At 39.7% G+C, this 17,003-nt stretch overlaps 1 protein-coding gene across 1 annotated transcript in view; it reads right to left on the reverse strand.

The window, feature by feature from the left end:
• Window positions 1-14,152, reverse strand: part of MYO3A (myosin IIIA) — a 188,925-nt gene extending 174,773 nt beyond the window's left edge. Inside the window, exons 1-2 of the mRNA XM_004605494.2 lie at window positions 13,985-14,152; window positions 10,829-10,963 (exon numbers count right to left, since the gene is read on the reverse strand). Of these exons, the coding sequence (XP_004605551.2) occupies window positions 10,829-10,963; window positions 13,985-14,152 (303 nt within the window). The remainder of the gene's footprint in view (window positions 1-10,828; window positions 10,964-13,984) is intronic.
• Between the last annotated feature and the right edge of the window lie 2,851 nt (window positions 14,153-17,003).

A 17,003-nucleotide genomic window follows, 5' to 3' on the forward strand; every position in this document is an offset into this window, starting at 1 on the left:
ATAGCACAGCGGGTAGGGCGTTTGCCTTGCACATGGCTGAACCAGGTTCGGTTCCTCCGTCCCTCTTGGAGAGCCCAGCAAGCTACCGAGAGTATCCCACCCGCACGGCAGAGCCTGGCAAGCTACCCATGGCATATTCAATATGCCAAAAACAGTAACAAGTTTCACAATGGAGACATTACTGGTGCCTGCTCGAGCAAATCGGTGAACAAATGGATTACTGTGCTACAGTGCTACATGTAGTATAGGAAACAATCTAATAGCCATGCAAAGCATTATGAACGAGAAAAAAACCAACTTTATAGAGATGGTATTTGACAATTTATGTGAGGATTACTTGATTAATAGGGAATTTTCAGAATAAGCCCCAAGAAACTAGCTATTATGCTAGTGGCTTACAAAGGTTATCAGCTTTCTCCCCCCACCCATCCAACCCCCAACTGTGTCCAGACCTCAATAATACTAGGTGATATTCCAAAGGTTCCAGGGGCTTTCATACTATTTATCTTTTCTACCTATGCTCAGCCCAATACTTTCTACTTTCCTTCTTCAAATTTACAGATATTGATTTCTACTTGTTTAAGATTATTATATTGTATGTCTTTAATATTTTAACATATACTTAATATTGCATTTGTTTTTCACTATAGTGTATTTTCAGTTCTAGATATTCTATTGTTATATTTTTCAGTATTTTCTTCCAATTCAATATTATGATCACAATTTATTTGAATTCTTTGACATATTTATAATAGCTATGTTGAAGTCCTTATTAACTCTACCATCTTCATTACTTCTGAGTCTGCTTCTATTTTACCACTGATAATGAGACAAATTATCCTGTTTCTTCACATGTCTAATAATTTGCATTGGGTGCTGGAATTATTGATTTACTTGTTCATTCCTAGAATTTCTGTCTTTTTAAATTTTTTTTATTTTTATTTTTATTTTTTTAATTTTTATTTTATTGAATCACCATGAAAAAAGTTACAACACTTTCAGGTTTAAGTCTCAGTCATATAATGATCAAACCCCAATCCCTTCACCAGTGCACATGTTCCACCACCAAGAACCCCAAATATACCCCCTCCCACACCCACCCCCTACCTGAGTTGCTAATGATCTTCACTTTATTCTCCCTATACTTTGAATATATTCAATATTTCAACAGAGAACTCACTATTATTATTTGGAATTTTCCCCCAACAATCAAACCTGCTGAAAAGGCATCATTTGATAATTTGTTTTCCATTCCTAAGAATGGAGATTATATGAAGTTTTGGATTTATGATATTTTAGCTCAGTTCACAGTCTAGATGCATTTCTATAAGAAACCTCTGGATCATAGTCTTTAAGCAGCAGAGGGGGGCGTTTCGTGCGTGGCTGCTCCGGATCTCATCTGGGCAGAGAGCGTGCCAGTAACACCCCCATCCCATGATCTCCTGAGCACCACGTCACTGCAAACTCATACCTCTGGGTTGTGAATTCTAGAAGATGGAGGATGCCACATGGGCGCCACTGCTGCCACTGCCATCTCCCCACAGAGCTAATTTCTGTCTTTTGATATTGTTCTGGCAAACAGTTAATTTATTTGTGAATAATGCAAACCTTAAAGTCTTATTTCTGAACATTTTATGGCTGGGCCCAGTGCAGTTATTATTATGGCATTAGTTTAGCCAATTCACTAAGTGCTAACTTTTCCAGGAATCTCTAATAAATACCTCAGGTATTCAATAAATCTCTTCCCCCACATCTTACTCTTTTGTTTGTTTATTTATTAATTTATTTACTTATTTGGGGGTTAGAACTCTCAGTCCTGCACAAACTCTGGTAATTGTTCAGAGTTTATATCTTCAGTGATTATTTAGCCACTTTTCTGATCCCTCCCTCCTCCTTCCTTCCTTCCTTCCTTCCTTCCTTCCTTCCTTCCTTCCTTCCTTCCTTCCTTCCTTCCTTCCTTCCTTCCTTCCTTCCTTCCTTTTTTTCTTTCTTCTTTCCTTCTTTCTTTCCTTCTCAGAGAGGACCTCTGGGATCCAAGGGCCCACTCCAGCAATACTTGGCCTACCTGCTGGGCCTAACATTTGGATGTTACATGATATTGGGATTCTTGTACTCAGACTTGGTGAGGACAATCAGGATCAACCTCCCAGTTGTTTGGGCTGAGGTGGGGGGGTTGAACTTGTCCTGGGCATCATAAATTGGAGCCTTGAGCATGTGCTCCAACCTTCTGCCCTAGCTTTCCAGGTCCTGACTGAATTCTTGCCTCACATATTCAACTTTTTAAATTTTTTATTTTTTTGCTTTTTGGGTCATACCTGGCGTTGTGCAAAGGTTACTCCTGGCTCATGCACTCAGGAATGCGGTGCTCGGGGGACCATGTGGGATGCTGGGAATCGAACCCAGGTTGGCTGCGTGCAAGGCAAAAGCCCTACCTGCTGTGCTATTGCTCCAGCCCCTCAACTTTTCCAGCAAAAAAAAAAGACTCCAGGGAAACTAATGTAGATTTCAAGGATTTATTTTTGTTTTGCTCCTTCTCTCTACAAACTCAAGCCATGTCTGCCTTCTGAACATTTTCAGTTCAGCAGGATTCCTGCGTTCTCCTTCAGAATATTCTCCTTGTGCCCAGGCCTGGAAATTGGCTCCAAGAATAGATATAAGGCAATTGTAGTGGCCCCTGATCTATTTCCTTTTCTCAATTTCACAGTTCAGAGCTGTATCTTTTAAAAGGTGCTGCTTTATCCACGTGGAGAGAGCCACTCTCTAAGACCCCCAACCCAGAGGTAGGACTTTTTACTGACGTATCCTGTAGGTGGTGGTGGTGTGGGGGGGGGGTGTTACCAGCACACCTTCCACCCAGATAAGATCCAGAGCTGCAGCATGAGAAACAGACCCTCTACTCCTAAAGACTATGATCGAGAGGTCTTCTAACCCATTTTGGCATCCAGAACGGCTTCTTGCAGAAATGCATCTAGACTGTGAACTGAGCTAAAATATCAGAAACCCAAAACCGCGCAGCCGCAACAGTGGCTGCGTGAACTCAGAGTCTTCACTCTCAGCAATAAAAATAATTATTAAATGATGCCTTTTCAGCAGGCCTGATTGTTGGGGGAAATTCCAAACAATAATAGTGAGCTCTCTATTGAAATATTGAATGTATTCAAAGTATAGAGTGAATAAAGTGAAGATCATTAGCTACTTAGGTGGGGGGTGGGTGGGAGGAGGGTATATTGGGGTTCTTGGTGGTGGAACACGTGCACATGTGAAGGGATGGGGTATATGACAATCAGTATATGACTGAGACTTAAACCTGAAAGCTTTGTAATTTTTTTCATGGTGATTCAATAAAATAAAAACTTAAAAAAATAGAAAAAAATAAATAAAAGGTGCTGCTTTTAAATGAACAGATTAGGAGATGTCAGGAGGAGAGTCAGAACGGAGGGGAGGCTTTTGCCTTGCATGTAGCGACCTGGGTTCAAGGTCCAGCACTGCATATGATTCTCCAAGGCCTGCCAGGAGTGATTCCTGAATACAGAGCCAAAAAAAAAAAATGCAAGCACGAAAATTTGTAAGTCTGTAACTGTACCTGACAGTGATTCACTAATAATTTTTTTTGGAAAATTTAAAAAATAAAAAATGAATTTTAAAAAAAGAATATGCATTTCTCAAAACTAAATTGAATGGTCTGTCTGTCATGTCATCCTGTTGTTCCTCGATTTGCTCGAGCAGGCACCAGTAACATCTCCACTATGAGACTTGTTACTGTTTTTGACATATCAAATATACCACGGGTAGCTTGCTGGGCACTGCTATGCAGGCGGAATATTCTCAGTAGCTTGCTGGGCTCTCTGAGAGGGAAGGAGGAATCGAACCTGGGTCAGCCACATGCAAGGCAAATGTCCAACCTGCTGTGCTATCGCTCCAGCCAAACTGAATGGTAAACACTATTATTTAATTAATTATATGAAAGTTTTACTTCATAGCTAAGTATTAATAAACAAATATTGAACTAAAAAAAAGTTATCTCATTCTAAAAGTTTTTGCTTCACTGGGTTTGGCATGGGGAAGAGTCTGGTCACCAGAGTACTTGTAAGACATATTAAAGGACAAAGTAACTGGAGCTTTTTATTTTGTAAAGTACTAAAGTAGTTTGGAGAAAAAAAGACAACTAAATCTTACACATATATCACTTATGCATTTTCTAGGTTAGGTAGAGGAGTATAAAGAAATACATTTAGACTGTTTTTCTATCTTGCCCTTTAAACAAAAAAATAAAATGACAAGACTCTAGGCAATTGGCTGTCTGTTCTGTTACAAGTACACCAAATAACAGCCTTTTACAAGATAGCTGGGGATGGTTGTTCCAGCCCTAAGAACATGAAAGGAATAATCTTGTCAGTCTTTCACTCCACTGCAATTGTCCTTAAGGAAAGGAAGGAAAGAACAATGCTTTGCTATTAGAGTAACTTAAAAGCCCAGTTTACTAGTTCAGCACAACTGGCCCAGCTCCCCAGCCCCCACCCCAACTCCTGTCCCCTTATATGTAAACAGTCAAGGTTCAAATGAGGAAAAAAGAGCACATTTCTTGTTAACATGTTAATTTTAACTCTTTTTCTTTCTGTTAGCCTGTGTTCCCTGACAACAGGCCTTGACTTAATAGACATCAGTACAAGAAAAGAATAACCAGTAACGCATATCATATGAAATTATTTAGGTCTAAGAAAATCATTTTGATTACCTGAAATGTGCATTTAAGAGACTTTATGACAATTTACTGAATTTTTGTGCCTCCAAATACCACCTGTAATTTTCAGTCTTTGAACTTTTGAAAGGGATATAATTTCAAAGAGAAAAATTGGTATAATTAGAAAGCAATGTCACTATTAAGAATGAACAAATCAGGACCAATTTAGATAAATAATAGAATGCAGTCTGTAGCATCACCATGAAAGGAGTAATTATAGCTTAGGTTGGATGATGAGGAAAAAGGATCTTTGACAAAGAAAACTCTGAATTTTGGTTCCATTATATGACTGAAGGCACATTAAGCAAATAGCCCCTGAGAGAGATGTTTGGCTTCTTTAGGTCCTGAAAACACGGCTGCTCATACAACCAAGATGGGGAAAACTATAGTGAAATCTCATTTTTCCCTTTGTAATCATCAGTAGCAAATGCTTATTATCAAATGATTTAATTCCATTTGGACTAGTTTTCAGTCTCCCCATTTTCAGAAACGTACTTGGTTTCCACCTTCCCAGGTGCCCCTCCCTCATTAGGAAGATGACACATTAAGTGATAAAAATATATATGCCCTAAACATCTTTAAACGGACCAAACAAGACAAATTAATTTCAAATTCAGAAAAGCTTCTATTTCTTCTTTCATTACAATATTTTGTTGGGGCTGGAGTGATAGCACAGCGGGTAGGGCATTTGCCTTGCATGCGGCCGACCCGGGTTCAAATCCCAGCATCCCATATGGTCCCCTGAGCACCGCCAGGAGTAATTCCTGAGTGCAGAACCAGGAGTAACCCCTGTGCATCACCAGGTGTGACCCAAAAACCAAAAAAAAAAATATTTTGTTACAAGTATGGAATTTCATAGTAAGAGTCCCAAAGAGACTACAGAGATAATATAGTAGAAAATAATTCCTACACAGAGCCTTGCACATTATTCATGTGCAAAAAAAAAAGTGACCTTTTGAAAAATGAAGGAAAAATATGAGAAGGAAGGAACAATGGAAGGAAGGGAGGGAGGGAAGAAGGAAGGAAGGAAGGAAGGAAGGAAGGAAGGAAGGAAGGAAGGAAGGAAGGAAGGAAGGAAGGAAGGAAGGAAGGAAGGAGGGAGGGAGGGAAGGAAGGAGGGAAGAAGGGAGGGAAGGAGAGAGGGAAAGAGGGAAGGAAGGAGGAAGAAAGGAATAAGGGAGGGAAGGAAGGTGGGAAGGAGAGAGGGAAGGAAAAAAGGAAGGAAGGAAGGAAGGAAGGAAGGAAGGAAGGAAGGAAGGAAGGAAGGAAGGAAGGAAGGAAGGAGGAAAGAAGGAAGGAAGAAGAGAGGGAGGGAAGGAGGGAAGGAGGGAGGGAAGGAGGGAAGGAAGGAGAGAGGGAAGAAGGGAAGGAAGGAGGAAGTAAGGAAGAAGGGAGGGAAGGAAGGAGGTAAGGAAGGAAGGAAGAAAAGGAAAGAAGGAAGGAAGGAAGAAAGAAGGGAGAGAAGGAAGAGGGAAGGAGGGAGGGAAGGAGAGAGGGAAGGAAGGAGGAAGGAAAAAGGGAGGGAAGGAAGGAGGGAAGGAGGGAGGGAAGAAGGGAGGGAAGGAGGGAGGGAAGGAGAGAGGGAAGGAGGGAAGGAAGGAAAGAAGGAAGGAAGGAAGGAAGGAAGGAAGGAAGGAAGGAAGGAAGGAAGGAAGGAAGGAAGGAAGGAAGGAAAAAATCATAACAAAATCACTGAAAAAATAGAATGTCCAGTAAGATTCGAGTCAATATTCTTAGGCTCTCCATTCTGGTTGAAACATAAGAGATTTTTCAAGGTGAAAAGTCATGGAGGGGGAGTATATCTAAGTTCAGCAAGCTTTTCCAATTCTCAGGCAAGTAACGAGTGTCACCATATGCTCTCCTTCTCCGAAACACATCTCTGTCTGGAGTTCACTTTAGAAGCCCAGCACTGGTAAGGCTAGCGCCATAGCCTCTCTTCGGCCAGTCTTTTGGTATTTTCATGCAAAATAATTTATCTGGGCTTTATTAGCATAAGAGGTATAATTAGCAGTCATTTTGTAGGATAAAGTATTGATGCCACAGCCAATTTTCTGAAAGTGCCTCTAAAGCAGCACCTGTGCCATTTATGTTTATAAATCAGGTAATTGTACATCTAGCCACTTATGTGTGTCTGTAATTAGTTTAATTTACATATGCAAATAAATTATCTTATATACAGTTTGCCAACTTCTTGCTTTCTTTATGCTTTCCCTCACCCCTACTTTGAAGGTTGAGGTAAATCAGATTTCTGAAATGCCATTTTAATAAAGTATAATGTTTTTAATTTTTTCTTCTTCAATTAATTTTTTGGTTTCAAGTCATTTAGGGATATTTCTAACACCTCAACCTAATAATAGACTATAAAGACAAATTTCAAAGAAGCTGTTAAGTTTCTACTGATTCATTATATCATAAATTTACTTCAAATGTTGTACTAGATGTTCCAAAACCATTTTAATCAATATTTTCTGCTTCCCCTATAAGAACTATGATTATAGGCAGCTAATCTAACTCCAGATGATAATACTGAGAAGTTACAGCATAACTAGAACAGAGGCTTGATAGGCATAATAGGCCATGATTAATCTCACTCAATATTATTCATCTCTGGGCAGAGATTTATAACTGTGTCCTTGCCCACTTAGGTCTCCATTAGGCAAAACAGCTGAATGTTCATCCAAATGCTAATCTGCCATTTATTCTACATGGGAAAAAAAGATGTGTTATAAAACATGTTTTGAAAGGGCTGCGGTTTGTTGTATGGCACCATGAAAAATGTTTTGCAGAATGCAAGAAAAGAGAATTTTATCCAAACTACTCCCAGGATTTGCTCAACATTACAGCTCTATCCATACAAACAATAATGTAAAATAAACTTTTTAAAATTCTGTCAATTTAGAGTAAAACAACCTGACTTCATAAATCATATTATATTATGTAATTTAGTAATTAGATGAAGAAGTGAGAAGTGTTATGCTTTGTTTTAATGTGTGATTTAATTAAAAATATAAAATTAAATATAAAAAACATCCAGAAATGGAAAATAAGTTTGAGATCATAAGAGATTTCCGGGGCTGGAACCATAGCACAGTGGGTAGGGCGTTTTCCTTGCACGCGGCTGGTTCGATTGCACCAGGATCGATTCCCAGCATCCCATATGGTCCCCCAAGCACCAGGAGTAATTCCTGAGTGCAAAGCCAGGAGTAACCCCTGAGCATCACCCAGTGCAACCCAAAAAGCAAATAAAAAAAGAAGAGATTGGCTATTTTAGAAAAATATAACAGGTCATTAAAAATATATCTGAAATTCTGTAAAATATTATAATACACAGTTTCATATTTTGAAAGCATGAGTTAAAATTAGCATTGTAGCACTGTCATCCCATTGTTCATCAATTTGCTCGAGCGGGCACCAGTAATGTTTCCATTGTGAGATTTGTTGTTACTGTTTTTGGCATATCGATTGCGCCATGGGTAGCTTGCCAGGCTCTGCTGTACAGCCGGGATACTCTCAGTAGCTTGCCGGCTTTCAGAGAGGGACAGAGGAATTGAACCCGGGTCGGCCACATGCAAGGCAAACACTCTACCCGCTGTGCTATTGCTTCAGTGCAATTAAAAGTAGAAGATTAAAAATATTAATTTATTTCTTCTCACTTATAAACCCTTAGTAAATACGAGTATAGAGATACAATAAAGTACAAACGACTGGAAAAAAGAATAAAGGAAGGAAAAAAAACAAGAGACTTCAAAATGTGTCAATATGAAGAACAGATAACCAATTGCAAATGGTCTACCAAGGCAGAAGTTGTAAATGAAAAAGAAATTCATAAGATGGCCGTAAGAAAGTACAGAGTGAGTGAAATCATCATAAGGTGAACTGAGCAGATTACCCAGATAGGGTTAAATGCAGTGAAAATTAAGGTGGGATTGTGGGCAGAAAATAAGGATCCTTTGTAAGTCTCCAATCAAAAGATTTAACACATTCTTAATATTAAATATCAACATTGGAAGCCTATGAAAACACTACACACAAGAATGCAAGTGTGTGTGTGTTGGGTTCAGAAATATTGCTAACAGTATCTCAGAGAATCTAACCGGAAAGAATGAAAGATTTGATGCCATCAGTATTGTGGATAATGGAAGTAAGGTATGTCCATGGTGCAAAATAGAGGTCTGTGAAAAGAGGAGCCTGCCCATCGAGAACCCAGGTGGGCAGCAGAGAGCAGTTCAGAGGTCATATTTAAGGAGAACACAAAAGAAGGGACCAAGAAGATTCATAAGTGGATTAAGAACCCTGCCAAGGGCCAGAACAACAGTGCAACAAGGAGGGAGGACACTTGCTTTGCACACGGTTGACCTGGGTATAATCCTCCACATCCCACATGGTCCCCCGAGCACCACCAGGAGTGATCCCTGAGTGTAGGGCCAGCAGCAACCCCTAAACATTGCAGTGTGTGGTCCCCCCACCCCCCCCAAAAAAAAGCCCCCCAAAATAGAACCTGTCCGAATTGAGTCTAGGGATTACTAACCTAGAGAGAAAAGCTGACGCCCACGGATTCATGTAGAGCAACCAATACATCTAAGCAAAGACCTGCTTACAAGGCAGTAGTGCCAGGAAACTGAATCGACATCATCAATTCTCTACTCCATGAGCCTCATAGTTCGACTTAGTCTTTTTATCAACAAAGTCAGTGCATTTGTTTTGAAAATTATATTCAAAAAAATATTGAGGCCTGAGAGATAGTACAGTAGGCAGGGTACTTGTTTTGTCCACAGCTGACCCAGATTCAATACACAGTACCCCAGATGGTCCTCCAAGCCTGCCAGGAGTGATCCCTGAGCACAAAGTCAGGAATAATCCCTGAATATGGCAGGGTGTGGCCCAAGCCCCCTACCACCCAAAAGGATTGTCTGTCTGAAATTAGATCAAAATAGAGTAAATGTTCATGAGAAATGTCTGCTATTTCAAATATACAATTGCAAAGGGAGAAAACTTGTTGAACATTAAAAGTAGTTCATTTCCTAGTTTCAAGTATTTTCTACAGTGATCATTATCTTTTGTAGAATCACTTAAATGCAATATGAAAATACAATATAAAATCATACTAGAAAAATAAAATTTATTAGTAGCTATTGTGCAGGAAAACTAGTGGGACATTCCCCCAAAAAAATGTTGTCACTGGGGCTGGAGCAACAGTACAGTGGGTAGGGCATTTGCCTAAAAAAAAAAAAAAAGAAAAGCAAAAAGCAAAAAACAAAAAATGTTGTCATTAAATGCTAACAAAATAATAATGTCCACAGTAAATGGACACCGTGATAGAGGTCAAATAAAGCTTTTATCACTCTCACAGTTTAATAAAAGTGACTGAAAAAATTCCCATACTGGGGGCTGGAGCAATAGTACAGCAGGTAAAAACAAAAATTCTATACATTTTATTATAAGCAATGATCAGTTTGAAATTTAGTCAATGAAAATTAATAATATCACATTCTAGAACTGGAAGTTACCTTAGTAAGTCAACTTCTAGTCCCCATAAAAAAAAAAAAGAAAAGCCCTATTACTCAAGGACTTGGAAAGACAGACCCTTTATCTTCCCTTGGAAACATATTCAGTATTCAACACCATCACAGTAGTCAGTAAGTACATTTTTCCTCCATAAATGTAAATAATACCTGGCTCTACAGTTTGAGTTATTAGCATTCAATGAAGACAGAAAAAGAAACTCGTCGTCGCCCATTTTGTCTAATGGAGCTTTGCTCACATTAATTTTCTCTGATATTTTAGCACCTAGCACAGAGCCTTAGTCACGTTAGCTGAACAAAATATGATGAATAAATACATATTATAATGAAATCCCTTTTAGTGAAAAATAATTCTGGTTTCTCTAGTCTAATGTTTTCTTTCCATTAATTTTCTTTAATTTCCAAAGTGTCTTAAGATAATGAGGCTAGCATTAAGTTCTCCATTCTGCTGAGAATGAGGAACATGCTAGAAATACTGCTGCATGGTGTCAATGTTGCATAAACATTAAGTCATTCTAAGACCACCTTGTAAATTCCTCTCCAAAAAATAAGCTGGACCACGTACCTCAAGAACCAACCACAGCTTATCTCCATTTAACTTATCCTTCTTAAAGTACATTCCGTAGAATTTGACGACATTAGGATGGTCAGAAAGTGATTTTAAGATGTTATACTCTACTTCAATCTCTTCATCAATATCCTAGTTTCAAAAAGTGATAGAAAAATAATAGAGAGAAAAAAATGTGTAGTGTCAAAGAAATATGACTACAAAGTAGAAAACTTTGTCAAAGAAAGGTTACAAAACTTTTACTGAGCTCAATACTATGTACTAATATTTCTCATTGCATCAGTTAAGGGTGAGATTACAATTTTCCTGCTAATCAATATCTCTAATTGTGTTAAATTCATTGAGTTTAAAATGTATATGCAAAGGACACTTTGTATGCAATTAGAAATAAATAAATATGGACAAACTGCTTCACATGATTTTCCTTTCTTTGTAGAGTTAACTTTGTTTCAGTAGCACTCAAAACAAAAACTTATCCAGAACTTGTCATAAAATCAATTAATTCCTAATATTAAAAAGTTAAAAATACATATGATAGCATATAGCCTTTAGTTAGCTAAAGATCCCTTTATAAAGTAGAATATATTATTAGCCTATCTATAAAATTGACAAGTCAAAAGATAATGCCTTAGTCATGTTTCTAGAAAACCACTTACATCTGAAACAACTCAGAGTAATCAATAATAAAAAATATTCCAGTATTTCTTTTATAGTAACATTTAATGTACACGTCGGAACCTTAGGAGCACAAAGCTGAAATATTCTAGATTAGAGCTCTAATTTGAGAGAGCTCTAAAGATCAGAGCAGTTAAGGACACAGAGCTGGTTAGTTAAGATGCAGGACTAAATTCCAAGACTTCTGCCTATCACCTTCCAACCCTATTCATTTCATCTCTTTCTTTGAGACAAAACATTACAAGTTTGCAATATATGATGGTAAGATCATGTGATAATTTTTAAAAAATCACTCTATAAAGTGCTGGAATGCAGTCAATTTTATTTTATGATCAAAATCTCTTGGGGTTATAGATCTTTATTATTTGTCATCATCATGACATGATGATGAAGAGTAAAATAAACTCTTACAGAAATATACATGTACTATGAAAAGAGTAAAGGCACTGTAGCATTGTAGCACTGTTGTCCCGTTGTTCATCAATTTGCTCGAGTGGGCACCAGTAACGTCTCCATTGTGAGACTTGTTACTGTTTTTGGCATATTGAATATACCACAGGTAGCTTGCCAGGCTCTGCCATGCGGGCAGGATACTGTCAATAGGCTTGCCGGGCTCTCTGAGAGGGATGGGGAAATTGAACCGGGGTTGCCTGCATGCAAGGCAAACACCCTATCCACTGTGCTATCATTCCAGTCCTCATGAAAAGAGTAAAGAAAGGCACAACAACAAAAACTTTATATAGAATTGATACTGTATTGAAACAATCATATAAACATTATTTATAAAAGTAAACCAGAAATGTAAATTAGAAAATAGTGGCCACCTACACTCATGAGTCATATGTTCTTATCCACAGAATAGTAATGGAATGGAAGAGACTATGGGATTATGGGGCTAAAATATAGGGTGCAAGAGCCATTTTCTTGCCTTCATGAATCCCTAATTCACAGCTCAGGGAACCGAAAGATATGCACTGTCACCTCGGTACAGCTGATTCCTCTCGTTCCTCTGTTCTAGACGCTAAGAACTTCCCAACAGGGCAATGTGAAGACACTTGAGCATCAGGAGAGCGGACACAGAGCTTCTCGTTATTTCCCCTTCTGGGTATCTAACTTACTATTTTGAAATCAATCCCCATGGTCGATCTTATCCTCCTCCACTTGAAACAAAATGCAACATTATCATTGTAATGGGATGAGCAAAAATAAATTCCAGATAAAAAAGAGCAAGCCTGAAATAAGAACCGAGAGAGCTGTGGCGAGAGAGAGCAAAGATTCCGCTCGACGATCACCAACTACATTGTAGTCGAAGGCCATATGGGGGAAGGGAGTTGCGGGCTGAATGAGGGCTAGAGACTGAGCACAGCGGCCACTCAACACCTTTATTGCAAACCACAACAGCTAATTAGAGAGAGAAAACAGAAGGGAATGCCTTGCCACAGTGGCAGGGTGGGGTGGGGGGGAGATGGGATTGGGGAGGGTGGGAGGGACACTGGGTTTACGGGTGGTGGAGAATGGGCACTGGTGAAGGGATGGGTTCCCAAACTTTGTATGAGGGAAGTATAAGCACAAAAGTGTATAAATCTGTAACTGTACCCTCACGGTGATTCTCTAATTAAAAATAAATAAATTAAAAAAAAAAAAAGATTCCGCTCGACACGCCATCATCTCCATCATGCCATCTCGCCAGATAGCAGGAGCAGGATAATTAGGGTAGTTGCATGTGGTAGCAGTTTGGGGAGTCCATAACCACTACTATTTCTGGCTCACCCCTCTGCTACCGGGGGCTACAGACCTCCAAAAAGCTGAAGATGTTTCCTTAAGACCAGTGCCCATACCCAGAAAACACAATCTCAGTCATTTCTTCACATTCTTAAAAGCAAAGAAGAAACTTCATAGGTTCCATGGTCACACCTGCCATTCTCTGAGAAAGCTCAGAACACCCCAATGGGGCCATGCTTACACCAAGGCTCTAGGAACTAACTGGAAGTGAGTTTTTCACAGGAAACAGTGGCCTGGTTGCAAACTAACAAACACGTCTGCTTTGGGGACACTGACACACCCTGACAACTAATTTCCCTTCTCTGAAAGAAATTTTAAGTTTTAAAACATATGTCTGGCTTGGTTTATGGGAAAGTCTGCCTGAAGCTTAGATAAATGTTGGAGGCAAAGGAAATTGGTCAAGATAACATCTTAGAAATACTCCTAGAATCATCAATCTCTGCTTAGAATTTTCTCTGAAGGCTAAATTAATATCAAATCAACTTGAGCTGTTTTTAACTACATTTATCCAGATGACAAATGACATAATCATTCATTTATCTAACATTTATTGGGGTTTATTCAGTATACAAACAAGGAAAATTTAGCAAGTTGACTTTCCTACTCTTTAAAAAACAAATAACTGACCTTGTGACAAGACACTTAAAAACCTTTCAACCATTAAACACACTAGAAAGGGGCAAGAAAATGACTTACGTGAATCGGATCCAGAATTTTGACAGCTGCTTTTTGGCCATTTTTCTTATTCAGTGCTTTGAAAACTTTCCCATAAGTTCCTTTGCCTATCGTTTCAGTAATTTCCCACGTATCAGAAGGATCAGGGAAGTTATCAAAGATGACTGTTTTCCCAGTTAATGGAAGCATCTCTGAAGTTTAAGTCACTAGAGAGAGAAAGTACAGAGTTCCATCTACATTTGATTCAGACTATTAAATGGCACACAAACTCATGGGAAATTTTCTAGTATTTTCAATGATATGATGGAAAATATATAGCACTCACCAAATGTACTTTGAATAAAAATTTTCCATTTCAATTCTTACAAACATAGTAACGTGAGTTTAATAATGCATTGTAAGCCAGTCTTCATTTCTATGTCTAATGTTGTCCCATATTAATTGTGGTTAATTCTTTTCAGACAAAAATAGTAAGTACGTGTTTAAAGAATTTGGACTCGTCTTATATTCAGCTATTGACAAAATAAATCAAGGACAGTGCTGGAGCTATAGTAGAGCAGATAGGGTGCTTGCCTTGCATGTGCCCAACCTGGGTTCGATTCCCAGCACACCGTATGCTTCCCTGGGCCCACCAGGAGTGATCCCTGAGCACAAAACCAGGAATGATCCCTGACCACTGCACTGCTGAGTATGACTCAAAAAAAAAGAAAAAGAAAAAGAAAAAAGAAATCAAGGAGTTGATTTGAGAATAAACTTTATTTTTTTTTAAATTTTATTGAATCACCATGTGGAGGGTTACATAGTTCTCAGGATTATGTCAGTTATACAATACTCAAACACCCTTCCCTTCACCAGTGCCCATCTTCCATCACCAACCCCCCCAGTATACCTGCCGCCCCCTCCCACCTCCCCAGTCCCCACCCTTGTAAGTGATAAGTTTCACTTCGTTTACGCCTTATCTCGATTACATTCCATGTTTCAACACACAACTCACTACCGTTGTTGGGGTTTCCCCCCAAAAAGAAAAAGACAGTCCTATTGCCAAGGAGGCATTTGATAGTTCTCCATTGCTAAGAACATAGAGATATTAAGTCCCGCTGTTTGTTACATAACTTTTCTTTTTCCCCCTTGCCCCGAGCCACCGAGTTCACGCCTGTTTAGTAATCGCCACGCTGCCTGACAAGGGAAAAAAAAAACCGAAAAGGATGGTTATTTCCCGTCATCAGCAGGCGTGGGGCTCTGGCTTAGTTGATAGACTAGTAGAGTGTCTGCAAGCAGTTTCTGGAACCGAAGGTCTTGCGCTGGTATTGGCTCCGGCTCGAGATTCCACCAGCGTCCCACTGTTCCATGTACATAATTTTTCCCCTTATATCCCTTTCCCACGCCACCAGGTCTGTTTGCTTAATGGACATCACACTATAATTGACGCCACGCCACGTTTCTTCCCGAGAAAGAAGAAAATTTCTTCTCAGCCGGCGTGGGGATATAGCTTAGTTCAGTCTAGAGAGATGGCTACCACTTTGATTGCCTTCAATATTTCAGCAACAGACTTACTATTCTTGTTAGGATCTCCCACAAAAGTCCGACCCATTAAAAAGGAACCATTACATATTGCTGATGCTAAGATGACATTAGGTCTCTCGGCCGCAGCAGCGGCCGTGCGATTTTGGGTTTCTGTATAAAGTCCAGGGAAAGTATAACCAGAAATAACATCACTACAAACTTTTACCCTTTTATGGTGCTCATAATATGGAGAAACCTAAAGAGAGGCTCGGCGTCTCCATTTTGCGCTCAGAAAGCCGCGGACCCTGCGCTGTGCTCGGGAGGAAGGAGTTGAGAGAGAGAGGTTAAAAGAATTGGGGGATGCCCGGTTCCCACTGTTTCAGCCCGCCGTGGGGTCTCCGATCGTGTGCCGGAATTAGTTCAGTGGGCTGCTTGGAGTCCAAGGGCGCTTCCTTGGGCTCTTCCATCATGCTCGCTCCGCAGCAGGGTCCAAAGGGCGAGAATAAACTTTATAATTAAATCCAACTCATTAATTTGTTGTTGTTATAGTATCACAGGGCTCACATCTGTTGGCGCTCTGTGGCCATACAGTTCTGGTCTTGGGGATTGAATCAGGTCTGTGCCTGTATAAAGGATGAGGGGGAAACTGTCTGCCATAAAGTTGGGGGGAGGGATGGGATAGGGGTGGGGGTTACTGGGGACATTGGTGGTGGAAAAGATGCACTGGTGGAGGGATGGGTGTTCCATCATTTTATAACTGAAACTCAAACATGAAAAGTTTGTAACTGTATCTCAAGGTGATTCAATTAAAAAAAAAGGAGAAAAGAAAAGGATGTGCTCTCCCTCTTGAGTCATGCCCAGGCCCCTAATAAAACTTCTTCAGAGCAAATCTCCCAGTTAGAGTGACCATGTCTGATTATCACTTTCCTATGTCAAACCCAATAGTAGGCCTTACTGACTTCAGGACAAAGTTTCTTTCACATAACCTTTCAGGTCCTTTATACCATGACCCTTGCTTCATGTTTTAGCTTCACATTTCCACACTTCTCTGATACCATAATCCAGTCTATTGACATCCTTCAAAACATTTCCTTTGTTTTTGCTTCAGGCTTTGTATCCTGTATCTAACTCCCCCCACTGCAAAAATGCATGAGCACCATGGCAGGAAGTACAACCCTGGAGAGCACTACAGCCAAACTATATTTGAGCACCACAACTAAAGAGGGAACCCCCTTGCAAATGCCATAGTTAAAAGAGTGCAATCCTTGGTGAGTATCAAACTCAAGTGTGTGAGCATGTGGGAATGGGAGAGTACCATAACTTAGTCTATAAACACCAAAGTTAGGCATGTGTGTGACCCCTGGTCACGGCAACAACAATGGCAGAGGGAGGGGAGAAATGATAAAAATATAAAAATTTGGAGTCTTCCCTTAAGATAACTGGGGCCTTCTCCAAGCTGAGGCCAGACAGCTCAATACTAGCGCCCACCTATGCAATGTTACTCTGGTCCAGTGGTGTTGGGGATCCACCAGGCCAC

This window comes from Sorex araneus, chromosome 9 (assembly GCF_027595985.1).
Source record: "Sorex araneus isolate mSorAra2 chromosome 9, mSorAra2.pri, whole genome shotgun sequence".
Classification (NCBI taxonomy): domain Eukaryota; kingdom Metazoa; phylum Chordata; class Mammalia; order Eulipotyphla; family Soricidae; genus Sorex; species Sorex araneus.